This window comes from Acinonyx jubatus, chromosome E1 (assembly GCF_027475565.1).
Source record: "Acinonyx jubatus isolate Ajub_Pintada_27869175 chromosome E1, VMU_Ajub_asm_v1.0, whole genome shotgun sequence".
Taxonomy (NCBI): domain Eukaryota; kingdom Metazoa; phylum Chordata; class Mammalia; order Carnivora; family Felidae; genus Acinonyx; species Acinonyx jubatus.
The window spans coordinates 1,602,409-1,627,517 of NC_069397.1; the positions used below are offsets into that span (position 1 = coordinate 1,602,409).

At 61.6% G+C, this 25,109-nt stretch overlaps 5 protein-coding genes across 7 annotated transcripts; 2 read left to right on the forward strand and 3 right to left on the reverse strand.

Moving 5' to 3' along the window:
- Positions 1-249: 249 nt before the first annotated feature.
- ENO3 (enolase 3) lies at positions 250-4,243 on the reverse strand. Its single transcript, XM_027047664.2, has 11 exons — positions 4,157-4,243; positions 3,852-3,947; positions 3,626-3,684; positions 3,372-3,441; positions 2,875-3,008; positions 1,762-1,984; positions 1,460-1,657; positions 1,139-1,340; positions 720-828; positions 505-563; positions 250-411 (listed from the first exon to the last, which is right to left on the reverse strand). The coding sequence occupies exons 1-11, from the start codon at positions 4,239-4,241 to the stop codon at positions 342-344; spliced, it is 1,305 nt and encodes a 434-aa protein (XP_026903465.1). The 5' UTR covers positions 4,242-4,243; the 3' UTR covers positions 250-341.
- A 2,959-nt stretch (positions 4,244-7,202) lies between these two features.
- PFN1 (profilin 1) lies at positions 7,203-9,892 on the forward strand. Its single transcript, XM_027047667.2, has 3 exons — positions 7,203-7,504; positions 8,963-9,155; positions 9,749-9,892. The coding sequence occupies exons 1-3, from the start codon at positions 7,373-7,375 to the stop codon at positions 9,844-9,846; spliced, it is 423 nt and encodes a 140-aa protein (XP_026903468.1). The 5' UTR covers positions 7,203-7,372; the 3' UTR covers positions 9,847-9,892.
- Positions 9,893-10,599: 707 nt separating this feature from the next.
- On the reverse strand, positions 10,600-15,197 carry RNF167 (ring finger protein 167). 3 transcript variants are annotated; one of them, XM_027047665.2, is made up of 10 exons: positions 14,944-15,189; positions 14,312-14,811; positions 14,149-14,229; positions 12,805-12,930; positions 12,600-12,687; positions 12,331-12,421; positions 12,027-12,132; positions 11,791-11,884; positions 11,195-11,275; positions 10,600-11,096 (listed from the first exon to the last, which is right to left on the reverse strand). In XM_027047665.2, exons 2-10 carry the CDS (start codon positions 14,393-14,395, stop codon positions 10,795-10,797), a joined length of 1,053 nt encoding a protein of 350 aa, XP_026903466.1. In that variant the 5' UTR covers positions 14,396-14,811; positions 14,944-15,189; the 3' UTR covers positions 10,600-10,794. The 3 variants fall into 3 exon arrangements, with proteins under 3 accessions (XP_026903466.1, XP_053067449.1, XP_053067450.1); XM_053211475.1 differs by having other exon boundaries at positions 10,938-11,096; positions 11,195-11,328; positions 11,677-11,884; positions 14,944-15,197; XM_053211474.1 differs by lacking the exon at positions 12,805-12,930 and having other exon boundaries at positions 14,944-15,191.
- A 68-nt stretch (positions 15,198-15,265) lies between these two features.
- Positions 15,266-18,011, forward strand: SLC25A11 (solute carrier family 25 member 11). The gene is made up of 8 exons (XM_027047666.2): positions 15,266-15,515; positions 16,084-16,236; positions 16,322-16,528; positions 16,705-16,795; positions 16,885-16,975; positions 17,060-17,159; positions 17,240-17,291; positions 17,398-18,011. The coding sequence occupies exons 1-8, from the start codon at positions 15,421-15,423 to the stop codon at positions 17,551-17,553; spliced, it is 945 nt and encodes a 314-aa protein (XP_026903467.1). The 5' UTR covers positions 15,266-15,420; the 3' UTR covers positions 17,554-18,011.
- Positions 18,012-19,773: 1,762 nt separating this feature from the next.
- GP1BA (glycoprotein Ib platelet subunit alpha) lies at positions 19,774-22,819 on the reverse strand. Its single transcript, XM_015069378.3, has 2 exons — positions 22,454-22,819; positions 19,774-22,215 (listed from the first exon to the last, which is right to left on the reverse strand). Exon 2 carries the CDS (start codon positions 22,207-22,209, stop codon positions 20,332-20,334), a length of 1,878 nt encoding a protein of 625 aa, XP_014924864.3. The 5' UTR covers positions 22,210-22,215; positions 22,454-22,819; the 3' UTR covers positions 19,774-20,331.
- Between the last annotated feature and the right edge of the window lie 2,290 nt (positions 22,820-25,109).

Genomic DNA, 25,109 nt, shown 5'->3' on the forward strand with positions numbered 1-25,109 from the left:
GCCCCTCGGGTGGCTCACACCCTTGGCCCCGCCCCCCCTCCCGTCCCTGAGCTGGTTCCACGTGCCTTCAGTGCCCCTCTGGCTGCGTACAGGGCGCCCCCTTCCCCAGCCTCCTTCCAAAGTGTGACCCCACCCCCCTCTCCTGCCTTCTGGGGTCCCTGCCGGTGATGCGTCTTTCCTTCCCTTCCGCCCCGCCTGTCCGCTCAGAGACCCGCACCTGCTCACTCGCCACAAGGACCACACCGTGTCTATGTTGGCACCAGCGTTTATTTCCCAGGGAGGGGCTTGTGGGCCTAGGTCTGTCCCATGGTGTCTTGTGGGGTCTCAGAGCCTCCAGCTTCTCACTTGGCCTTCGGGTTACGGAACTTGCGTCCGGCAAAGACGGCCTTGTTCCCAAGGGCCTCCTCGATCCTAGAAAGCAGGTGAAGTCAGGGCTGTGCCTTCCTACCCAACGGCCCTCGGCTCCCCTCGTCCAGGCCTCCTGCGCCCACGGCTCCCCCATACCTCATGAGCTGGTTGTACTTGGCCAGGCGCTCTGAGCGGCAGGGGGCACCGGTCTTGATCTGAGGAAGAAAAGGGAATCTGGAGGACTGTGTGAGGCTAGAGAAGCCAGATCCGGCCAGGCCCGGAGGGAGCTTCCCATGGTGGTGGTCCAACCCAGGGATGGGAACCCAGGGCCCCCAGGAACCTTGGGTCAGACGTTTGGGAGTCGTGAGTACCTGTCCCGTGCAGAGCCCCACCACGAGGTCAGCGATGAACGTGTCCTCGGTCTCCCCGGAGCGGTGGCTCACCATCACCCCCCAGCCGTTGGACTGGGCCAGTTTGCAGCTGGGCAGAGAGCATGCTCGATAAGGCCAACTGACCGGGGCCCCAGAGGGAAAACCAAGGGCCGGTGGGGCTTCTCCCTTCCATTTGGGGGAGGAGGCCCTTCGCAGGGAGGGGAATGACTAAGTTCTTGGGGAAGGAAGGCAGGATCTAGGAGGGAGGAGTGGGGGCAGGACACGGCGGGGTCACCTGGGCAACGCTCCGGGGTCAGGAGGGTGGGGACGGGGCGGGAACCAGGGAAGGCGGACGTGGCTGGCCAAGCGGAGCTGGGGCGGAGGGAGGCCGCGGCCCCCCGGGGCCGGGAGGCACTCACGCCTGGATGGACTCGGTCACGGAGCCAATCTGGTTGACCTTCAGCAGTAGGCAGTTGCAGGCCTTCTTCTCAACAGCCTGGGCGATCCTCTTGGGGTTGGTGACCGTGAGGTCATCCCCCACGATCTGGATGTTAACCCCCGAGAGGAATGAGGTCCAGGTGGCCCAGTCATCCTGGTCAAAGGGGTCCTCAATGGAGACCACTGGAAGGGGATGGGAGAAGAACCGGGGTGAAGGTCAGAAGAGTTGGGATGGGGATTTCGACAGGGCTCAGGACAGCCAGGGGCTTGGGCAGGAGCCACAGGACGCGTGGGGGTCTCACCAGGGTAGTTCTTGATGAAACTCTTGTACAGCTCCCCCAGCTTCTCCCCCGTGATGTGCCGCGCGGGGTCATCGGGAGACTTGAAGTCGAGATCGTACTTCCCGTTGCGGTAGAACTCCGACGCCGCCACGTCCATGCCTATCACCACCTTGTCTGGGTAGCCAGCCGCCTGGATGGCCGTCTTCAGCAGCTCCAGGGCTGGGGGAGGGGCAAGAGGGCGCCTGAGGCTCCAGGGCACCCCGTCTCTGCGGCCCCCTCCACTGTGGGGACGCAAGGTCCTGCCCCTCAGAGCTCACACTGACCTTCGTTATTCTCCAGGATGTTGGGTGCAAAGCCGCCCTCGTCACCCACGTTGGTGGCATCCTTCCCGTACTTGGCCTTGATGACCCCCTTGAGGTGGTGGTAGACCTCGGCGCCAATGCGCATGGCCTCCTTGAAGGAGCTGGCTCCCACGGGCAGGATCATGAACTCCTGCATGGCCAGCTTGTTTCCGGCGTGGGAGCCCCCGTTGATCACATTGAAGGCCTGTGAGGGGGAGGGGGAGCTCAGCCCCGGGCCAGGGGCTGGGAGGGATCTAGAAGGAATGGGGAGGGTCAAAGTGGAATCCTGGCTCTCCTGATCACCCGCTGAGTGCTCTAGGGGGGAGTACTTTCGCTCCTCAAGGTCTCTTTCCTTGTTGTGGTAAGACAGGGATAACACCTGCTTACCTGCGGGACCTCGCACTGAAAATCACAGAAGCGGAACGCAGCGTTCTCAGCCTGCGGCCGCTTCGGGCCAGGTAGTGACGCTGACGTGGTGGTTACCACAGCCGGCACTCCCCGTGTTCTGTGAGCTCAGTCCATGCTCACAGCAGCCCTATCAACTAGGCACTGTGATCATCCCCATTTCACAGATGGGGAGACCGAGGCAGAGAGCGGTGACACACTCTTGCCTGAGACCACACAGCTGGTGAACAGGCAGAAACCTAGCAGCTCGTCTCCAGAGCTGCCCCGTTAATTAACGATAAGTGGCAATGTTATTAGCGAGATAAAATTCAAAGGGTTTCCAGCAACAGGAAATTGGGTTTAATAAGGATCAGGGGAGACAGAAAGAAATGCCGAGATCCTCGCCACGAAGAAGCACTTGATCTGCTCCGGGGGCCTGGGCTGGGACTAGACGCTGGAGCTCTCACTGAGTCTGGCACTGGAATGCGAAGGCACAGGGTTGTGCCAAGGGAAGGCAGCAGAGGCTTAAGGGAAGGCTTGGATTGTGGGAAAGAGGGAGGGGCTGGGCTGCGGCTGGAGACGTTCCACCGCAGGAAACCGTTTCTTTGGCGCTGGGTCTGGAAGGTAGCCTTTCCAGGGGCAGCTGGTGCCCCCCTCCCTGGGCGGGGCGGCTCAGCCACTGTGGCATCCGGCGAGGGCAGCTGCACTCACAGGCACGGGGAGGACCAAGTCCGGGTTCCCGGCGAGGTCTGCGATGTGCCGGTAGAGCGGGACCCCCTTCTCGGCCGCGCCGGCCTTGCACACAGCCAGCGATATGCCCAGGATGGCATTGGCCCCAAACTTGGCTAGAGGAGGCACGCACAAAGAGACAGTGAGAGCTTCTCCCCCAGCGTCTGGCGTCACCCCAGGAAGAATGTGGAACCCCACACCACTGGGCATCAAGAGCTCGTTAACAGATCTCTCCCCCGCCGCCCAAGGTGCTCTGGGAGCCCCCACCCCAGGGCAATGTGTCAGCCTCACAGCCGTGTCCACGGCCCGCCAGGCCCGGCAGAGGGCAGGCGTCAGGAAATGCCTGTGCGGTGAATAAAGATCCATCCAGCCACGATGTGCCCCGAAATGTGGGACCCAGAGATCACCTAACCGGACCTCAGTTCTGGGGTCTCTCCCATCCCCTCACATCCCTTCCCACCCCCTGGAGCTTGACTCACACTTATTTTCAGTCCCATCCAGCTCGATCATAAATTTGTCAACTTTTTCTTGATCCACAACACTTAGTTTCTGGAAGGAGAGGTCAGAGAGGGGAGAACACAGGTCACATGCGGGAGGCAGTGCGGGCATTTAGGGTGGACAGGACAGGACGGCCGGCCAAGCAGGGCCCCTCACACCTCCCAAGCAGGGGTGGCTTAGGGAGAGGCAGCTGGGGGGGGGGGGGGGCTGCGGTGGGAAGCAGGTGCCCTCTTGCCTTTTCCAGCAGAGCGGGGCCTAGGGTCTTGTTGATGTGTTCCACGGCCTTCAGGACCCCTAGACAGGCCGGAGGAGGGCGTTCAGATCTCCGATGCCAGCAGGCCTCTTCCTGAGGGTTCCAGTGCCCTAGCCCCCTCACCCCCACCCCCACCCCAAGGGCATTGCGCGCCCAGTCCTGAAACCACCGCCCACAACAGGCGCCTCCAGCGATGGGCCGCCCTCACCTTTCCCCAGGTAGCGGGATTTGTCTCCGTCTCTCAGTTCCAGGGCTTCATAGATGCCTGTAGAAGCTCCGCTGGGCACAGCTGCTCGGAATCGACCTGGGTGGGTTGAACGGGAAGGTCACGTGGGGTCCCAGTCGCACCCAAGGGGCCGAGGCGTCCTCTCTGAGCCCAGGGGCAGGGGGCAGTGCAGGGGGAGGTTCCCGCTTCTCTGGGAGACAAGGCCTGGGAAGAAGTCCTGGGGGAGGGGATCCCACAGAAAGGAGGGGTGGGGTGGGGTGGGCAGAGCCCGTTGGGGCCTGTGTTACCCTTGGCTGTGTGCAGGTCCACCTCTACCGTTGGGTTGCCCCTGGAGTCCAGGATTTCCCGGGCAAAGATTTTCTGCATGGCCATGGCTGCAGGACAGGAGGTGTAACTTAGTGTAGACAGTTGATCTCCCTTAAGGAGCCCGAAATCCCTTGCCCTTTAAGAGTCTTCCCCACCCCAAGAAGGCAGGTGCTGGAGCTAAAAATACCCCACAAAAAGGTCACAGAGGAAGAGGCTGGCGCAGCCCCCTCCCCCACTCAGGGCAGCTCCTATTCCACCCCCAACCTGGGAATCCAGGGGCCCCTCCTAGAACTGCTTGGATTGTGGGCAGCCTAGACCCCCGTCCCCGCAAAGCTGCACTGAGGCCTGCTCCCTCAGCCTTCCCCTCGAGCACTGCGCTCTCCCTGGCCCCGCTGGCCCTCAGACCCTCTTCTGCTGTTCTGGTTCGCATCTTCCCGCACCTCCAAAATCCGCGGGGACCCCAAATTCCCCACCTGGCCCCAACTCCCCCTCCCCTTTGCAATCCACCTCCACCTGCCTCTCTTCACAGCCTTCAGGGTGTCGTCAGTCCCTGGTCCTGGGCACCCCCAACCTGCGTGCTCCAACCCTTCCAATCAAAGCTTTCTCCAGCGGGGGAGAGGGGGTCCCAGGAGGAAGACACGCCTGACACAGCCCCCCCCTTTCTCAAACCAGCACCCCCCCTCCCCCTTCACTACCCCCCATCGTCTGGGACTGCAAGATTCGCCAGACCTGAGATGTCTCCGCTGGGGGTCTGGGGTGAGCTCCGAGTCTGGATGGCAGCTGGGACAGTGTCAGCTCACCCCCTCTCAGGCCCGGCATTTATCCCCGAGCCACCCTGTGGCCCGGCCAGCCCCGCCCCTCTTTCCCTCTTCGTCCTCCCCCCTCCGCACTGGGCTGCCAGCCAAGTGCCCACTACAGCCTAAATCAGAAGCCTTTGGCCCTGGGCACCTGCCCCCTTCCCAAAGGTCAATGACGACCCCTCCTTCCTCTGTATCCCTCGACATAAACCCCTACTTTTAATTCCAGCCCCGGGGAGGGGCTTGGGAGGGCCTTCAGATCGGGGGTCTCCCTCTCCCCGGGATTACCGTACCATTTTGCAAAGGTTAAAGAGGAACCGGTGCCCTTTAGCAAAGGCCAAGGGTAACCTGAGCCCTGCAGGGCTGGGGAGGGGGCCTGGAAGAGGGGCTGCAGGATTGACATCCACACATGCTCAGCTCACTTGGCAGGCGCCTGGTCGCCTCTGCCGTCGGTCGGAGAAGGGGCCGGGGGCGTGGGCAAGCTTTGAGGTGTAAACCCCCCACTCGGAAGGCGAGAGAGTCTCACCTCTCAGGGTCCTCATTGCGGCCTCTCTCGGCCGCACCCCACCCTCCCCGCTCCAAGCGGGCGAGGGGGGTGGGGGAGGGGGCGGGGAGACGAATTTAGACGGGCCCCCAAGAGTTGGCGCGGCTCCCTACTGATAGCGCTGGGACAGCACTTGTCGCCCAGCGTGGCGACTGGCAGACGGGGAGCCTCTCTCCCGGCCGACCTCGGGCGCTTCGGGGCGCGGCCCCCGCCCGCCAGTGAATGATGTTAACCGGGAGTGCACAAAATGAATGGCGGGAGGACGGGTGGCCCCTGCGGGGAGGTGGGTGTCTGCCGGGGCGCGCACCCGCCCCTCCCCCCACCCCCGGCCGCGCCCTCCCGGGATTTTTCCGGCCCGGGGTCGGGGGTGCGGCGGGGCAGAGGTCGGGAGCCAGCGGGCGGGGAGCGCCGCCACGTGCCCGAGCGCCGGCCCCGCCCGAGCTCCCGGTGACTCAGCCGCGCGGCTGTCGAGGAACGGGCTCGGGGGGCGTCGGTGCCGGGAGCTCGGGGCGGCCGCGCGGGGTCGCGCGCCCCAGGCCTGGGAGGACCAGCGGGACGCCCCTCCCCCAGCACCGGAAGCGGCCCAGCCCCTCGGCGTCCGGCGCGCGCGGGGCTGCCCCACCTGAGCCGCCGCGGGGGCCCTGCCCACCGCTCCGCGCCGGGCGCCGGGCGCGCTCGCCGCGCTCAAGTTCTCAGCCGAAGTTTTACCGAAAAGAAGGAAAAAACCCAAGGGGCCCAAACGGGAAGGGACTTTCCCCTGACTGAAAAAGTTGCAAAGCGTGAGGCCTCTTGGTATTCTTCCGCTCTGAAAAGTAGTCCCGCCCCTCCGTCCCGCGCGCAATGACCTCGGCGGCGCCGGGTCGAGGGGCGCGGCCGGGGGCGCGAAGTGCTCGGCCGGGGGGGCGGGGAGCCCGGGGAGTGCGGGTGAGGCCTGGGGCCGGAGCTGACCCTGCGGAGGGTCATCCCCGGGAGCTCGGCTTGTGCCACTCGGGCTGATGCTAGAGACACGGGTGTCCCCGCGGGGATGCCTTGAGCTCCGAAGACGGCCTGGGTATTTGTCACATCCCTCTTGGCTCCCGCGCGCCTTAGCTGCCTATAGCCGAGCGGAGCAGCGGCGCCGCCGCCCCCTCCGGTTGGCGGGAGACACGTCCCCGGCCCGCCCGCCTCCGCGGGGGGTCCCGCCGCCCGCTTCCCCGCGCGCCCGCTTCCCCGCGCGCCCGCGCAGCCGGCCGCTGGCTCCAACCGCCCGGCCCGCGCAGGCGCGGGCGCACGCGCCGCCGCCGCCGCTCCTGCCCTCCGGCGGAGGTGGGGGAAGGGGGAGCCGTTCCGTTTAACCCTGAGCACCCCGCACCCTCTTCGTTGCGCCCAGTTCGCAACTCGCCAATTCCTCCTTTCACTTTCCTTCCTCCCTCGGGCTCACTCCCTTCCCCGACACCAAAGTCCGATTTATATTCCAGGCGAAGTGGAGCGAGCCCGGACCCTAACCTTCCCCTGCCACCGCCCACCCCCCCCCCCATCCTTTTACATAGCTTTCCACCCAACTCTGCAAATTTTGCAATAGGGGGAGGGATTTTTAAAATTGCATTTGCAAAGTTCGGTCTCTGGGCAGGCGAGGGGGGGAGGGAGGGAACGGGGAGCAGGCCCCGCCCCTGCCGCCCTTTGCAAATAAAAATCTGGGGGGGGGGGGAGGAGCAGGAAGTGGCGGTGCGAGGGCTGCTGCACAGCTAGCAGAGCCGCGGTCCGGACAGCAGCGCGTGCCCCGAGCTCTCCACCTCCCCCCGCCCGCCAGCCCGAGGCCCCCGAGCCCAGCCCGCGGCCCCAGCAGCAGCGCCCAGAGCAGCCCCAGCAGCAGCGCCATGGCCGGGTGGAACGCCTACATCGACAACCTCATGGCGGACGGGACCTGTCAGGACGCGGCCATCGTGGGCTACAAGGACTCGCCCTCCGTCTGGGCCGCCGTCCCCGGGAAAACCTTCGTCAACATCACGGTAGTGCGATGCCCGCGCGCCCCGGGGCACCGGCCGGCCCGGACCCGGAGGGAGGGACTGGGGTGGGGGCGGGCGCGGTCCGGGGAGGACGGCGCAGGGCCGCCACCGGGTCCTGGCCCCGGACACGGCGCGGATGGCGGTTGCACGTGAGCGGGCCCTCCGCTGCCCCCCGAGCCCTACGCCCCGGGGCGGCGGCGCCCGTGCCTCCCGCCGCCCCGCTCCCCGCGACGGGGCGTTACATCCGGGGCACAGGGCGGGGAGGGGCGCGCCGCCCGGTGCCGAGGCCCACTTCCGCCTCGTCTAGGGCGGGGCGGGCTCCGCCGGGGCCGGGGACCGGCCGGGCGCCTGGGGACCCCCGGCCCCGCTTCCGGCGGCCGGCTCTCGCCCCGCCACCTTTGTTCCTCCCGCCGCGGGAGGGAGCCCCGGGCGCGTGGCCTGGGTCGCACGCCGGTCCCCGGGGCTCCCCGCCCTCCCGGCTCCGTTAGAGAGGGCGAGGCCGCCACACGCCCCCCCCCCCCCCCACGGGTCGGCACGCCGTGCCCCGCATTCCTGGGAGGCCCGTCCCGGAAGTCCCCTCGCCCTCCCTTCCCGCCATCCGGCGGGGCCCGGAGCGGGGGAACTTTGTGGGAAGTTGTAGGGCAGCGTGAGCTGAGGAATGAGGGATGACTCCTGCTGTCCCCATCACCACCTCCCCTGTCCACACTGCCCGGAAGTGGGGAGGGGGAGCGGAAGTTCGGGAGGGGGGGAAGGGGATTTCCGGGCGGGAGGGGACCGGATGTGGGGGTTTGGGGGGTTAGGGGGAGGGGGGAGAAAGGTTCCCTGGGGTAGTGGACCCGAGGGCTGGGTTTGCGGGTGTAGCCTTGGGCCCCCTTCAGAAGTTTTCCAACTTTCCCGGAAGGCCCCCAGGGCTCTGCTTCCTCATCTTGGGGCACAGATACCTGGACCTACCCTAAGTCACTTGGAGACCCAGGCGTCCGGGCCCCTAACAACTCCTGCAGAACCTTTGACCAAATAAGGGCAAAGTTGCTTCTCCTGCTTCGCCCGCCCCCTCCCTTCCCCTCTGAGCTTCTGCTTTTCCTGAAGGAGAGTTCTGTGCATCCAAAGGCTCCCCATTCCATTCCACTCCACTCCTTTCCCTGGATTTTGGCCCCCTTTATTTCCTGGATTTGCTTTCCCTATTAAATGAGATCGAAATTTCCAGAGGAATATGTAGTCCCTTCCTAGGACCATTTTCTGGGTTTGAGGACCATGATCTTTTTGTGCACGAACTTTCAACAGCCCTTTTAAGGGTTTTTTAAATTTCTTAGATGTGCACAAAGCAGGTAACCTGTCCTCCTCGCTCGGGGGTGGGGGAGGGGTTCTAGCTTCCCCCTAGAAGTCGGGGGCAGGTGGGTCCTTGGAGAAGAGGGTGGGAACCTCGGTGTACTAACTTTGATGGGCGCTTCGTTCCCCTTCCAGCCAGCTGAGGTTGGTGTCCTGGTTGGCAAAGACCGGTCAAGTTTTTTCGTGAACGGGCTGACACTTGGGGGCCAGAAATGCTCTGTTATCCGGGACTCACTGCTGCAGGACGGGGAATTTACCATGGATCTCCGTACCAAGAGCACCGGCGGAGCTCCCACCTTCAACATCACTGTCACCATGACTGCCAAGAGTGAGTTTCTCTTAATCTCTCCTGCTCCAAGATCCCCAGTGTACCTCCTGGTAGTCTTTTGGGTTCTTTTTCTGTGTGGTTCCCCCCAGTACAAAGGGATCCTAACAGCCTGCTGGATGCTGGGACGCCGGATAGTTCCTCCGGTTGTGTCTCAGTTCCTCATCTTGTAATATAAAGAGTTGAACTGCGTTACCTCTTCAGTTCCTTCCTGCCCTGAGACTTTCAGAGGAAAAACTCCGTTTTCTTGGAAGAGGTAGACTGGTGGTCAGAAGTTGGCACTTAAACTGGGTCTTTTGAATTCTTTTGTTAAAACCTGGAGGTGGCAGGCCCAACCCTGGTTATTTGTCGCGGTATGCAGGCTTTTGGCCCCTAAATTGTAGCTTGTTCTTCTCCAGCTTTTTTAAGCTTGATTTCCCCCTCCTGAAAAGCCCTATTGTTTCAGGGTGACTGACAGCCTGCCTGTGTGTGTGGGGGGGGGGGGGGTGGGAAAGAGGAGGTTGGGTTACAGCCCCCAGGGCTGGACAGCTGCTGAACAGCTGGCCGGGGGTGGAATGGGGACACCTGGGTCCTAGCCTCCTTTCTCTTTCCTCCAGCGCTAGTCCTGCTGATGGGCAAAGAAGGTGTCCACGGCGGGATGATCAACAAGAAATGTTATGAAATGGCCTCCCACCTGCGGCGTTCCCAGTACTGACCTCGTCCACCCCTCCCCCCCACCACCCCCACTGCTTTTGCACCCCTCTCCTTCCCATACACACACGTACACCATTTTTATTTTTTGGGCCATTACCCCACACCCCTTGTTGCTGCCAAATCCACATGGGCTGGGGGCTGGGGCTGGATGGACAGACACCTCCCCCTCCCTGTACCCCTCCTGTGTGTGGTTGGAAAACTTTTTTGTTTTTTGGGTTTTTTTTTTTTCTGAATAAAAAAGATTCTACTAACAAGGTGCTGTGTGGTTTGGCCTGGGTGTCAGGATGGACTGTCCCCATGACCTGCCTGCTTTATTTTGGCTTTGGGTTAGAAGGGGGTTGAGGGCATTACAACCCCCTTTATCTTGGCTTTGGGTTAGAAGGGGGTTGAGTCTAGAAATTTGAGCTTCCTTGCGCCTGGGCCAGGCCTAAGCACCTGCCTCTAGCCTACCTGGTCAGGTGGCCCAGCCCTTCCACAGTGGCACTTCCTAGCTGAATTGGGAGATAATGGAAAAGAGCCAGTCCGTCCCAGAGAATGGGTCCAGGCCTGCGGGCAAGGCAGGGCCAGTTGAGTCATCCTAGTGTGGGTGGGGCTCCCCCTCTCTGAGTCACAGTAAATGCCTGCTGGGGCTGTCCCCATGGCTACAGGTTATTCGCCAGGCACTCCCCTGCCCCTTTATGGCAAAAAAAAGGAGGGGGGCAATTACCCCCCAAGGATAAGGAGTTCACCTATGTGAGAATGAGCTCACTCTTCCTCAGTTCACAAAAACGGTTTTATTAACCCCGAAAATGAAGACCCAGTCCCTCTACACCCTCAACCCCTTCAAAAGGATGGGGTTGGGCAAGGGAGAAACCTGGGGTGGACATGTCCCCTGTCCCTCAATCCGGGAAACCGGAGGGAGGAAAAGGGGCTGTGCAAATAGGTCTGTGGGGGGTGGGCAAGGGGATTATTAGACCAGCACGGCAGCTGAAGAGGAGGGAGCGGGCGGGGGATCTGCTGGAGATCCAGGGAAGGCCAGAGGGGTTGGAGCCAGGGAGCCGAAGGAGGTGGGAGGTGTGGGGCTGGAGCCCAGAAGCGGGGTCCGTTCTGAGACAGGTTGGTCCCCTGGCTCCCCTTCTTCATCACCCTCTGGCCCCTGAGTTTCGTCCTCCTGTTCCTCGTCCCCAGGACCCCGATGGACAGGCTGCTTGCAGATGGGGCAGGTCTTCCGGGTCTGGGTGAGCCAGGGGTCCACACAGCGGCTGTGGTAGGCTGCAACAGGCACGGGGTGGGGTGGTGGGGGGAAGGGGTGAGGCACTGGCGCCTGTGGCGAGGCCTGGGGGCCCGGGCACAGGGAGTGGAGGCCTCACCATGAGCACAGGGGAGCACCCTCAGCCTGTCCCCGTCCTCATACTCGTCCAGGCAGATGGCACAGACGTCATACTGGTCTCCTGCGGGGAGGAAGGGAGTCCTCCCGCTGAGCCACCCTGAGCCAGAAGAAGAGCTGAGAAAGGGCAGGGTGAGGCCACAGGAGGGCACGAGGAATCAGGGGTTCGAAGGGAGGAGCAAAGAGAAGCAGAGGTAAGAAGGGAAGTGGGTTTCTTAGGGGGAGGAGCGGCGGGGGGGGGCAGGGCTCTGACTACAACCTTATATGGGCACTGGCGGCTCCAGGACCCAGAGACCCAGCCCCCCTCACCTGTGTCTTCCTCGGCCCAGTTCCTCCCCACTCCTTCCACGTCTCTGCTCTCTCCACCTCCCCTACAGGCAAGGTCAGTCCTCCATTCGTCCCCCAACTCTTCCATTTGATCACCCGTGCTTTCCACCGCCTGCCCTATTCCCGTCCTGTCCTCACCGGCCGTGTGGATAGAGCGAAGGAAGGGTGGCATCTCTGCCCCTGGTCTCCTGAGCTCAAACTCCTTTGGAACCATCTGGGAGAAAGGCCCCGTCTCCCCCTTGTGCCCCTCACCCTTCTGATAGTCATGCGTGGGAATCTGTTTCAGCTGCTCTTTGGTCAGTCGATTTCGCTGGAGCCGTTTCCGGTGCTGGACACAACGGACTATCTGGGGAGAGGGGGAGCGGACGGATCCACTTTAGGGAGCAAGACTGGGCCAACCCAGCACAAACCACCGCCACCTCCCGACCTAGATCCCGTCTGGCTTTAGAGGCCTCCAGCCCCCCCACCGCACTCCCCAGGCTACTCACCATCACTGCTCCCATGGCCAAAACCAGCAGCCCCACGATCCCTGTAAAAGGGATGAGGTAGTAGCCCAAAGGGAAGCTGTTGTCTGGGACCAGCAGCACCCGAGCCCTGAGAAAGGAAGACGGGTATCAGAGGAGCGGGAAAGACAAGGAAGAGGCACAGGGTGGTGCTGGGTGAGGCCTGCAGACGGGGAAGGCGTGAGAAGAAAGTCCAGAGGCAGCGTATGAAGGGCCCCGGGGCCTGGCCTCCAGGGGGTGTGGAGAGACCGGGGGGGGGGGGGGGGGGGGGGAGGAGGGCACATCCTACCCCTTCTCGTAGACGAAGAGGGTGCGCAGGTACTCGGAGCTCGTCTCCCCGATAAACACAGACGGGATCCAGATCTGCTGCTGGATTTCCTCTGCAGGGATCAGTGGGTCACCCCGGGGACCCGGTCCTCCCCTCGCATCCCCTGCTAACACTGCTAACGCGGTGGCTCTTTCGCTCCATCCCGCCCAAAGGACTGACTCGTTTTCTCCAAGCTCTCAGCGCCCCCACCATCTCAGCCTCAGCCGGGCCGTCCACACCCCCGACCTCACCGCTGTTCCACACCATGTTCAGAAGCTCGTTGGAGTTCACGTTGTGCACCACAGCTGCACCGTACCCCGCCTTCTGAGCATTGAGGACCTAGGGAGACAAGGCACGGGATGGGGTGTAAGGGACCGTCGCAGCCCTCGCCTCCCTCCACTCCCGGCGCCTTTTGTCACCCTCCGCTTCCCAGCCCCCCACTCCACATTCAGCAACCTTGAGGTCAAAGTTGCAGTCGAATCTTCGTAGCAGTGCAATAAAGACTGACCCGTTGACCGGGGCTGGGGGCGGTGGGGCAATGGGGCTGCAGGCATTGGCCGGGTGAGCCTCCACAAGGAAGCCCTGGGGAAGGGAAGCAAACAGCAGTTGGATTTCACCTGCTTGGGGTCCGCTCCCCACAAGGGCCCACCAAGCACACTGGCTCCCCCGTGCTGCACATACTCTGCCCCTCACTTTTCGTTTGTGGGGTGGGGGCGCCCCGCCGGAGTCAGGTACATCAAACAGCATCTCTTGACCAGACCCCCCACCACCTCTCTCCCTGCACCGGATGGGCTTACGCCCCACACTCTGCGCTGATTCAAACCCTGCCACCTTCCAGGCTCCCACATTATAAACCAATTCTTCACTCATCCACGTCCCTTTCTCTCAAGCTCCACTTCACATCTCCTGCAGCACAAACTCCTACAGAACATACGCCCCTCTGTTAAAAAAAAAAAAAAAAAAATCCCCAAATCGAATCACTTGTGCTAGGCCCCACATCGCCAAACTTGACACCTGACTGAATTACAATTTCAAGCCTCCCCACGAGAATGGAATCTTAACCGGTCGATCTGGAATCACTTGGTCAGAACGACTGAGGTCCTCTGTGGGATGGACCCCTGCCCTCCCTTTAAGAAAAGTATCCTCCCACAATCACCTTTACTGCTAGCCTAACTTACTTGTTCTGCCTCTTCTTGCCTATAAAAAAGCCTCTTTGTTTTTGTACACCTCTTCTAAGTCCCGTCTGCTAGGTAGGATGCCGTCCAATTTAGCCAAACTGTTATCTAAAGCAGTCAGACCCTTTAAAAGTCCCACACTTAGACTTTGTTTTTCTGCCTTCAATTATTCAACTACCCATCTTACAAACGACTGGCCCAAAGAAATTCTTGCCGAACGGCAGCCTTCGTGAAATACCCCAAAACTCCTTATCTAACTTCATTCTCACAATAACCCTGGGAAAACATCTCTTACCCCATTTTACAGCGAAACAAACCAAAGGTGCAGAGACATACAACGACTTTGCCCAACCTCATAAAACCTACGAGTGGCTCCGAAGACGCTACTGAGAAGCACCACTTCGCCCCGCCTCTTATCTATCTCCGTGTCCATCACAGGGCTCAGAGTTCCAGGAGCCGACTTGGTCTTCTCCCTCCAGATTCTGAATTCCACGCTAGATGTGCTCCTGCACTGAGCTCCTAACCTGCCTCCTCTCCCACCTCCAGCTTCACGCAAGGGCAAGGCTCCTCCACCCCCACCCAGAAGAGAGGATGCAGGGAAACAGACAAAAGGGAAGGAAGTCACCTGAAGTCCCTCTTGGCTCAGGGCAGCCCCAAAGAGCGCTGGCAGGTCTGCAAAGTCCATGCTGGCATTGTGGTCCGAGGTCTGCGCACGAGAGAGTCCATGTTGCCCCTGAGCCTGCAGCCCCGCCCCTCCGTACCCTTCCCCCGCCAGCCCCCGGACTCACCGCTCGAATGAGCCCGCGGGTGGGGGTCGCTCCCCAGAGCACGGCAGCCACAACCACAGGAAGCGGGAAGGCCGCGGGGTGCATGGCAGCGGGAGGGGAGCGGCAGGAGAGGCCGCGTCCCGGTAGCAGGAGCAGCAGCGGAGGTGCGCGCCCTCTCCGCCTCTCCTTCAGGATCCCAGGGGTCCAACCGCCCCCAGGCCCCGCTTCCCAGCTACATGGGGGCGCGGGGAAGGAACCCCGGGTCCGGGAGTGGGGCAGCCAACCCGTTCGGTGAGGGCGGGGAAGGAGGCACTAAACGTATCCTACTCGGGTACAGGGACGAGCTCGGGAAGGGAGACCAAGGCAAACATAGGTGACAGAAAAACTTCTGGGTGGGGGCGCTCGAGGAGGCGGGACTTCCGGACAGGTGGGCTGTCTTCCCAGCTGCTGCAGCAGGGCTTCCGGGAAAGAAAGTCAGGCCGCCTCCAGCACTGGGTGCTCGGGAGGAAGGACTTCCGGTCCTAAAAGGCCGTCGAAAGAAAGGTTAGAGGTAGAGGGAGTGCCTCTGCAGATGTAGGGAGCGTCGAAACCCCAGAAAACCTAATCGCTTCCCCTTCGATGCCCGGGATTTTGGAGCTGCCCGCTTTACAAACCTCTCCACTCCGGCCGCCGCGGCGGCTGCGGTGCCTTGAGGTCTCGCGAGAGTCCTCACCACACCTTCCCTTCCACGAGCTGTGTGCTTGCCGTGTCTATCGCGAGAGACACTTCCTCCCTCCCCTCCTCCCCCAAATCTGGCTTCCTGAGGTCACTTTGTCTCGCGAGATCTCCTGACTATTTTCCCGCGAGTCCAATTCGGTGAAAACTGCGTCTAAGCGATGGCTTCCTAAACCAGCCACACCCCTTCCCGCACCCAGCCTCGAAGCCCCGCCTTCGGCCCCGCCCTTCTCCCGGTCTCCTTTGCGCGGCGCGCCTGCGCCTGCGCCTGCGCCGGCTTCCAGCTGGAGCTGGACCCGAGAGCCGGAGGGGCGTGCGCGCGCGCCCTCAGCCCTGTTGCGCGCGCGGTGTCACCTTGGGCGCGAGTGGGGCCGCGCGCGCGCGCAGGACCCGGAGCTGGGGGCCATTGAGTGGCGATGGCGGCGACGGCGAGTCCCGGGGCCGGCGGGATGGACGGAAAGCCCCGCACCTCCCCCAAGTCCGTCAAGTTCCTGTTTGGGGGCCTGGCCGGGTAAGCTCCGGCCCCAGGGATGGGACGGGAGGAGGAAGGGACGGGTGCAAGGAACCGAGCCCGGTTCATCTTTGCGTCTGTTGCGGCGAACGGAGCCGGCTCGGGGTCAGCGCGGCCCCCGGCGTATTGTGAGGTCCTTGATGGGCCGTCATGGACCTCTTCACCCACTGCAGGACCCCTGCTGGTCTGCGTACTGGGTCATTGCTCGGCTTTCCCGGGTTGTGTGGGGTTCCAGGTCATTGCATGGCTCCTGTCGCGCTACGTGAAGTCCCAGGTCATGAATGCCCACCTCCTTTCCCCCGGGGTCGGACAGCTTCCAGTTCCAGGTCACCGCTTGACCCCCTTGACCGGAGCACTTGCATTGCAGGGCCCTCGTTGGATCACTGGACTTTTCAGATCTATTGTTCTTGGTCCGAGTAGAAGCTTATGCACATACCCACTAGTCTCCTGAACGCTTAGTTAATCACGTGAAAGGCTTTGCACTTTGTGATCCCTTGTTGCCAGGTTCCAGTGGGCATTGGTAGGTCCGAGACACGTGGCCCTTGACTCTGCTTCTGCCTTCCTCCAGGATGGGAGCCACAGTTTTTGTGCAACCGCTGGATCTGGTGAAGAACCGGATGCAGCTGAGCGGGGAAGGAGCCAAGACACGAGAGTACAAAACCAGCTTCCATGCCCTCACCAGCATCCTGAGGGCAGAAGGGCTGCGGGGCATTTACACTGGGTACTGAGGCCACAGGAGAGGGGGCAGGGTATGGGCTGGCAGCTCCTGGACCTTGGCCTGATGCACTGACTCCTTCGCTCCCCAGGCTGTCAGCTGGCCTGCTGCGCCAGGCCACCTACACCACCACCCGCCTTGGCATCTACACGGTGCTGTTTGAGCGCCTCACTGGGGCTGACGGTACACCCCCTGGCTTTCTGCTGAAGGCCCTGATTGGCATGACGGCCGGTGCAACTGGTGCCTTTGTGGGAACACCAGCTGAAGTGGCTCTCATCCGCATGACCGCCGACGGCCGGTGAGTTCCAGGTCAGGTGGCACCCTAGCTCCATTCCCTGGAATCTAAAGTCAGAGGACTGGTTTCTTATCGTTGGTCTGAGCTGAGCATTGATGTGTTCCGGCCTCCCTTTCTTTGCTCCTGTGGGGCGGGGGGGTGTCTATCCTGAGCTCGACCCCTTCCTGTCTTCCCACCAGGCTTCCGCCTGACCAGCGCCGGGGCTACAAAAACGTGTTTAATGCCCTGATTCGAATCGCCCGGGAGGAGGGAGTGCCCACACTGTGGAGGGTGAGTGAAGGGGCCGGAGGCTGGGGCGGGGGGGGGGGGGGGTCACGTCCCCACCGTTTCTGACACACACCGCCCCCTCCTCTCCACAGGGCTGCATCCCTACCATGGCTCGTGCTGTCGTGGTCAACGCGGCCCAGCTCGCCTCCTACTCCCAGTCCAAGCAGTTCTTACTGGACTCAGGTGAGACCCAGAGCTGGGCTCTTGGCCCCTGGCCTGGCCTGGGCCAGCTCTGAGCTGACTGTCACCCCACTCTGCCTCCCCCAGGCTACTTCTCCGACAATATCCTGTGCCATTTCTGCGCCAGCATGATCAGTGGCTTGGTCACCACTGCCGCCTCCATGCCTGTGGACATCGCCAAGACCCGGTGAGCGTGCAGGCCCGGTCCCGGAGGGGGATAGGAGGGCCCGCTTTATGTCTCTCAAGCGCCTGCTTCCTCCTCTCCAGGATCCAGAACATGAGAATGATTGACGGGAAGCCAGAATACAAGAACGGGCTGGTGAGGAAGCTGGGCTGGGGCTCAGGCTGGAGGGTGGTGACGGTGGTGGGGAAGAGGGACACAGCCCTAGAAGCCAGGCCTTAACCCTGCCTGCCTGCCCGTTTAGGACGTGCTGGTGAAGGTTGTCCGCTACGAGGGCTTCTTCAGCCTGTGGAAGGGTTTCACGCCCTACTACGCCCGCCTGGGCCCCCACACCGTCCTCACCTTCATCTTCTTGGAGCAGATGAACAAGGCCTACAAGCGTCTCTTTCTCAGTGGCTGAGGCAGGCAAGGGGCCCAGAGCCGGTGTGCCAGGGCTCCCCTCACCCGCTGCCCCACAGTCAGTGTGCCCCCGGGGGCCTGGACTCCGCTGCCCTGGGCCCCTGTATTTATTTTTCCTCCACGGTCTGGTTCTCTCCTTTGCGGTAAAGGACTTTGGTCTGTCCTACCGCTGCGTCACCTCGCCCTCCCTGTCCCGATCCTCGTGACATCTCTGCCCCTGGCTGTGCCTCAGAGGGAGCTGGGAAACTCCCTGAGGATTTCCGGTCTCCTCTTGGGTGTTAGTTTCAGGGCATGTAGGACAGCAGAGGACCCGCCTTCTCAGTGGGTAAACCAAGGCAGAGCTGAGGGGACAGGAGACGGCAGAAGCCGTTGGGACAGTCACAAGGTCTGCAGTGGGAGGACGTGACCCTTCCTCCACCTCACTGAGGACATGATCAATAAATCGGATTGATGACACCACCCCCAGATCTGGATAGTTGTGAGGGGGGTGGAGGGGAGGAAGCCGGACGGACGAGGGGAGGTCCCTGGGAAACAAAAACCGGAGTTTCTAAGCAAAGTTGTTAAAAGAAGAGGCGAACGCCGCCGTGTAAAACAGCGTTGTCGTCACAGCAGGTAAGGAAAACGAAAGCGCGGGTCCTGCCAGCCACTAGAGTCAGTCCCAGGATGTCAGAATCACCTCACGTGATTCCTAGGAAAAGCCTCCGGGCTCCCGTGGCTCTTACTGCAGCCCAAAGAGGAGGGAACGAGGAGTCAGTGGGGAAGGCTGATCTGTGGGAAGAGGGTGATTGAAAGAAATCAGCGTGGAGCTGGGGCCCCCAAAGCCTGGAGGCTTGAGGAGATGGGGTGTGTTAGCTAGAATCCTGATCTGAGCCCTACCCTGCGGAGAGTGACTACGTTCCCCGTTTTCTTTAGAAGAAAGATTCCCAGGCGGTGCCTCAAGGAGCCTAAAAACATCCTGGGGCATAAAAGGGCACTGGAAGGTCAACTGGAAGGAAGGCTGGGCAGCCTGAGGCCCCGAAGGCTCCTGAGCCAGGCCGGGGGACAGGCAGGCAGCAGGTGGGAACCGTCTGCTTGGCAGAGCCTTGTCCGGAGAAGAGGTGGGGCTCGGCGGTCTGGCGCCCCCGCCGGGCCCTCCCAGTTCTGCCTCTCGCCTTACCCTCTCTGGGCACCTGCTGGCCTGGCCATGGCGGCCGCTCTGAGACACTGGGAGCCTGGAGCTTGTCCTTAGGAGGTTCCAAGTCCAGCGGGGAGGATGGCCCGCGAGCGGCGGTAAAGGGAGGAGAGCAGCAGACCGTCGCAGGGTAACGCAGGTAGAGCTGGTGAACAGCGGGGCATCTGGCCCAGCCTGGGAGAGAGGCCTGTGCTAGCGGTACTCGGGCTGGGGGGGGCAGCGCTCGTGGCCGGCAGGAGAGCAGAGGCTCAGAGGGAGAATGCTGCGGAGCCAGTGATCTGGAAGTCTGCAACAGCTGGAACACAGGTGGTGAGGCGCCTGTTGTAAGAGGTTCGCTGGGTCAGTGCATAGAAGCCCTTGGCGGCCAAGCTCAAGATTGATGCATCCAGGGAAGCATTCCAGGCAGGAGAGGAGCGCGGTCAGGTTTTCAAGCTGGCGCCCTCTGGAGAAGGGGGTCTGGAGCCAGAAAGGCTCAGCTTGCACTCCCATTGTCCGGGCTGCAAGCCCCGGCTTGGGCTGGCGACCCCGGAGGAGAGAAAGCCCGGCTCGGTGCGCTGGGGAAAGGACAGAGTCGAGAGAAGCAGGGGGGAAGTGGGTTCCGTTTGCCTGTGTTCTAGCTTAGGAGTGGGAGGCTTCACTGAGACCACTCGGTACAACCCACTAAGGTGGGCACATCACCAGCCCCACTCCCATCCGTGCCTCGGACCTGAGCAGAGCAGGAGGCCCCGCCTTGGCTCCTCGGAGGCCCCAGGCACGGGGGCAGCTCCAGGGAAACTTAGGTTTTGAGCTGACACCAGTGCTCACGGTGGTGAGGGGCTGCCCCCCTGGAGGAGGCAGGGGGCGTGGGTTGCCAGGCTGTTGGGTGAGGAGTGATCCAACTAGGGTGGGGGCAGTGGGGCCTCAGATGGGCCACCGTTTTCCTCTCCAAAGGAAAGGAACTTTTCTTTGTGAAGTTTTTTTTTTTTTTTTTTTTTTTTAAACACAAATACCTTACAGTGGTAGAAAACTTAGGAAATGCTAAGCAGAGGAAAAGAAAATAAAACCACCGTGTTTATGCTACCCAGGGGTCATCAGGGCTCACATTTTTTTTAATGTTTATATTTTGACAGAGACAGAGCGTGAACAGGGGAAGGGCAGAGAGAGAGGGAGACACAGAACCCGAGGCAGGCTCCAGGCTCCGAGCTGTCGGGCACAGAGCCCGACGCGGGGCTCAAACTCACGAACCGCGATATTGTGAGCTGAGTGTTAACTAATTGAGCCACCCAGGCGCCCCAGGCTCCCATCTCGATATGTCTCTTTCCAGGTCTTTTCAGTACACACGTGTGAGAGTGCTGATTGGTGCATCTCCTTTTTCCTGAAGCGTCCCCAAGGTGATGGCAATAGCCTAGCGGTCTGGGACCCTCCCCTGCCACAGCGTGGGGAGCCTTGTTCTATGAGCTCCTGGCTCCCGCATCTCACCACCCCCGCGGCTTTGCCGAGGTTGTGCCCGTGCTATGGAGAAGAGGCTTCGGATAAAGGAAAAGTAATTACCCCCCCCACCCCCCAAGCTAGATCCCGACAGGAAAGCCGTCACATCACAGCCTCTCAAGGTCCCCACACCCCCCAGCCTCAGAGGCTGTGGCCAGAGTACCTAATGCCCACCGTGCCCAGCAGGTCCTGACCACGACCCAGACTCAGGGCTGAGGGCCGCCGTCCTGCCACCAGAGGCCCCACGCGGCCGTTAGCCCGCACCCACAGGAAGAGGCTGGAGCGGAAAGTGGGCAGTGAGCCTGCAAGGAAAAGGAGCCAGGCGCGGGGCACGGGCACTTGCTTCCCCCTCTGCAGCTCCAGATGCGTGGTGTATGTGGCTGTGGCCGGGGCCTGTGGCGTCACACGGCGGTCCCGGGCCAGTAGCAGGATAAGGACCGCGGAAGCAAACAGAAGCCAGAGGAGACCCAAAACGTAGAAGCCCAGGGGAAGGAGGCAGCACGCGTCCCGGCCGAGGGAAGGGTCATTTCTGGGGCTGCGTGCATTCTCTCGAGCTACCCCTTGAGCCTCTGGGAGGGTAGTTGTGGCACGTGGCCGGGTCGTAAGGAATGAGGTGGCTTTGGGGGTGGTTAAGAATGTGGTTATTTCAGAGGTGGTTGGGGTGGTGGGGGGTATGGTGGGCTCCGGGGTGGGGGAGGTCGTGGGGGTGGGGGTCGTGGTGGGCTCCAGGGTGGGGGAGGTCCTGGGGGAGGTTGTGGTCGTGGGGGTCGTGGGGGTCGTGGGGGGCTCCGGGGTGGGGGAGGTCCTGGGGGAGGTTGTGGTCGTGGGGGTCGTGGGGGGCTCCGGGGTGGGGGAGGTCCTGGGGGAGGTTGTGGTCGTGGGGGTCGTGGGGGGCTCTGGGGTGGGGGGGGTCGTGGTGGTGGGGGTCGTGGGGGGCTCCGTGGTGGGGGGGGTCGTCGTGGGTTCTGGGGTGGTCACGGATGTATTCTGACTCTCAGTGGACTCTTGGGTAGAAGACAGATAGGGCGTCTGGCTGTGTGGATAATCAGACGTTGGGTAGAGTGGGGGCCAGTGGGTTGTGCGGGCTTTGGTGTTGGTGGAGAGCGTGATCCCAGCCGTGGTGAAGGGGTCCTCGTCCTCATACTCGTCATAGCCTATGTCCGCATCCCCGAGGGTGGGGCAGCCCTTCCCCGGGTAGGTGTAGACGGGTGTGTTGGCCAAGTTGATGCATCGCACGCTTTCCACGTTGGGGGTCATGGCCTTGACGTCTACTCCCTCCTTCCACAAGTAGACGTTATTGGGGTTGTCCTGCAGCCAGCGAGTGAAGTAGAGGATTTCGCAGTCGCAGGACCAGGGGTTGCCGTGCAGGAAAGCGAAGGGCAGGAGGAGGTCCCCAAAGAAGTTCTTCGGGATGGTCCGCAGCCAGTTCCCCTGGAGGTACAGGGTGTCGAGCTCCTCCAGTCCTTCCAGGAGCCCGGGGGGCAGCTCGTTCAACTTGTTGTCGGCCAGGCTGAGCTTCCTCAGCCGGGGGGTGGGCGCCAGGAGCCCGGGCGGCAGCATCTTCAGCTTGTTGCCACGCAGGTAGAGCTCGTGGAGTTGGCTCAGGCCGTCCAGGGCACTATGGGACAGCGAGGTCAGCTCGTTGAAGGACGCGTCGAGGGTGTTGAGCGCCGGCAGGGCCTGTCCCAGCGGGGGCAGGCTTCGCAGCTTGTTGTGGGAGACGTCCAGGGTCTCCAGCGCGGGCAGCGTCCCGTCCATCTGCAGGTGGGTCAGCTGGCTTTGGCTCAGGTGCAGCTGGGCGAGCCGGGTCAGAGGCAGCAGGGAGGCCATGGAGAAGGTGCCCAGGGGGTTCTCGCCCAGGCGGAGGATGGCCGTGTCGGCCGGCAGGTCGGGAGGCGGTGCCTTGAGCCCCCGGTTGTCACAGTTCACTTCCACCTGGCTGGTCACCTGGGAGACCTCGCAGACGGACTGGGGGCGGGAAGGGCTCGGCAGCAACAGCAGCAACAGGAGGAGAGGCATGGGGGCCTGGCCGGGAAGGGGGGGGGGCTTAAGTGGGCACCTCTGGGCCCGGGGCACTAGGCCCCGCCCAGACTCTAGCCCCCCACCCCCAGCCTCTGGGACCCCTGCCGACCGAGCTCCCACACGTCCTGTCCCCGCCCCCCCGCCGCTGCCGTCTCCCACCCTCGCCCCCCAAAGCCTGGACAGCACCACGTCCTCGTCCTCACCCCTCCCTCGGGGCCCCCAGCCCCCAAGTCCCGCTTACGGGCCAGCGCAAAGACCTCCGAAGGCACAGAGCTGCTGCCACGGTGACTGTCCTTTGCTCTTCCAACTCCAGGGAGGGCCTGCTCGGGCGGGCGGCAGGAAGGGCTCAGGGAGGGGGAGGAAACGCCAGCCCGATAGGGACTCCTGTGACCCGGGAGCTGTCTCCCTCCCGGACACAGGCCCTTATCATCTCCTTCCACGACTGTCCCCCGCGCTCCTTGTGGCTCCGTTCTCCTGCCGGGCGGACTGGGACTGGACTCCAACCACCACCTTCGCCCGGCTTTTAAGCCTCCGGCCGCCGCTCTCTGCCCCTCACTGTTGCCTTCTTACGGTCTCCAGTGTTGACCCTCACCTCCCTCTGCCTTTTCCCCCTGTCTCTAGCATGGTCCCTCCCACCCCACCCCCAACCCACTGGCTCAGTTCTGGTCGAGGTCACCAGTGCCAGCGCTCTACGCCCACTGGGCGCTTCTCCGTTGTGATCTTAACGTGTTTTCTCTGACCCGCATCACCACCGTCTCTTCCACTCGGGACTCATGACGCACACTCCTCTTCTCTGGCTGGACTTTCTTTGTAGATTCCTCTTTGGCCCTTCGTGAGAAGTTCACCCCCGGAGTTTGGCCTTTGGCCCTCTCCTTTTCTTTCTTTCTTTCTTTCTTTCTTTCTTTCTTTCTTTCTTTCTTTCTTTCTTTCTTTCTTTCTTTTTTTTTTTGACATTTATTTTTGAGAGGGACAGAGCACAAGTGGGGAGGGGCAGAGAGAGAGAGAGGGGGAGACAGAATCCAAAGCAGGCTCCAGGCTCCGAGCTGTCAGCACAGAGCCCGATGCGGGGCTCGAACCCACTAACTGTGAGATCATGATCTGAGCTGAAGTCAGACACTCAACCGACTGAGCCACCCAGGCGCACGCCCCTCCTCTTGTGCTACACAAACACCTGGGATCACCCTCTTTCTTTTCCTTGCTTTTCAACCACACCTACACCCCAGTGACTCAAACCTATGTCTAGCCCAGACCCCTCTCCTGAGACCCAAACCCCTAGGTCCCCCTGCCCTTTGGAATCCTTGGATGTCCCACAGGCATTGAAGCTGCGTGTTCAAAACTGAGATACTCCCCCTGTTGTCCAACCCGGCGAATGGTACCACCGTCCACGCATTTGGCCACTCAGTACCAACAGATCCCTGATGGCCACCCTGAACCCTTCCCCTCTCATTCCCTGTCCAACCTGTCACCTGGCCACGCTCATTTCAGCTCCTAGTCTCTCTGAAATCCACTTTTCCTGTTCCCACCGCCACCATCGCCAGTCCGAGGTACCATTTGCTTTCTACACCCCACCGCGACAGCCTCCCAGCTGGTCTCCTGACTCTGGCCTCCCTTCTGCCCGACCCTCACTTATCTGGGAAGTTCCAGCCCAGAATTTCTTCCTTTGGAAAGCCTTTTGAGACCTCCAAGACTTGGGGTACCCGGCTGGCTCAGTTGGTGGAGCATGTGACTCTTGGTCTCAGGGTCATGAGTTCGAGGCCCACGTTGGGTGTAGAAATCACTTCAAACAAACAAAACAACAACAAAAGCTTCCCAAGACCAAGTTAGGTGCCTATAAGAAAGTGAGCTCCCGTGTCTGTTGGTTCTCTTCCCGATGATGAACATGTCCCACCTGCTGTCCCCACAAGGGACATCACGGGCCTGCTCCTGTCTGCTCAGCACCGGTGACACTTGAGCCAGATGCAGTGAATGTCCAGATCTGCCATTTATCTCATTAGCCTGCTGCAAAGAGTACCTGAAACCGTGGAGAAAGCAAGGAGTCAAGCAGCAGGAAGTGAGGTGACAAGTTGCAGACAGAGAGAGAGAGAGAGACCACGGTGTGGAGTAGGGCCCCTGGGGCTGCTGAGCTTGGCTACATTTGTATGGGTCAGGGGTTTCGTGTAAGCCTCAGAGAACATTCAGGCTGACTTAGAATGAAAGGGAATTCGTTACAAATACATTGGCTCCTCCCCGGGCTGTACCCGGTAAGGGGCTAGAGAACCAGACTTGGAACAGGGCCAGGCTGCCGAACGAGTCTGGTGAGCAAACCTCTGCTCCTGCCGCAAGACGGGGTCACTGGAGCCCACACTGCTCCAGCTGCTGATACGGAAACTCAGCGCAGCCTCCCTGCCCTGACGTGGTACCTACCGCCTTGGGAAGCCAGGGCTGGTGTGAGGGGGACGTGTCGTAAGCCGGTGACCCAGCTGCCAGGGAGCCCAGGAAAGCCAACGGCGTTTTCCCAGCTTCTGTAAGAGGAGGCCGCGTCGGCTTCCTCGAAGATGCCTACGTTGAAGGTTTTTGCAGACGCAGAAGAGAGGGATTCATACACTTTGGCACCTGCTGAAATGATCCAGTGTTTTCGTTTCTTCACATGTTAATGTTCTGATTTTTTTTTTTCTTCTAATCTTGCATCTTTGAATGCCTGGGAGTAACACTAGTTGGCCATTATGAATTATTCTTTTTTTTTTTTTTTACGTGTATTTATTATTGAGAGACAGAGTGTGAGCTGGCAAGGGGCAGAGAGAGAGGGAGACACAGAATCCGAAGCAGGCTCCAGGCTCTGAGTTGTCAGCACAGAGCCCGACGCGGGGCTAGAACCCATGAGCCGTGAGATCATGACCTGAGCCGAAGTTGGAAGCTTG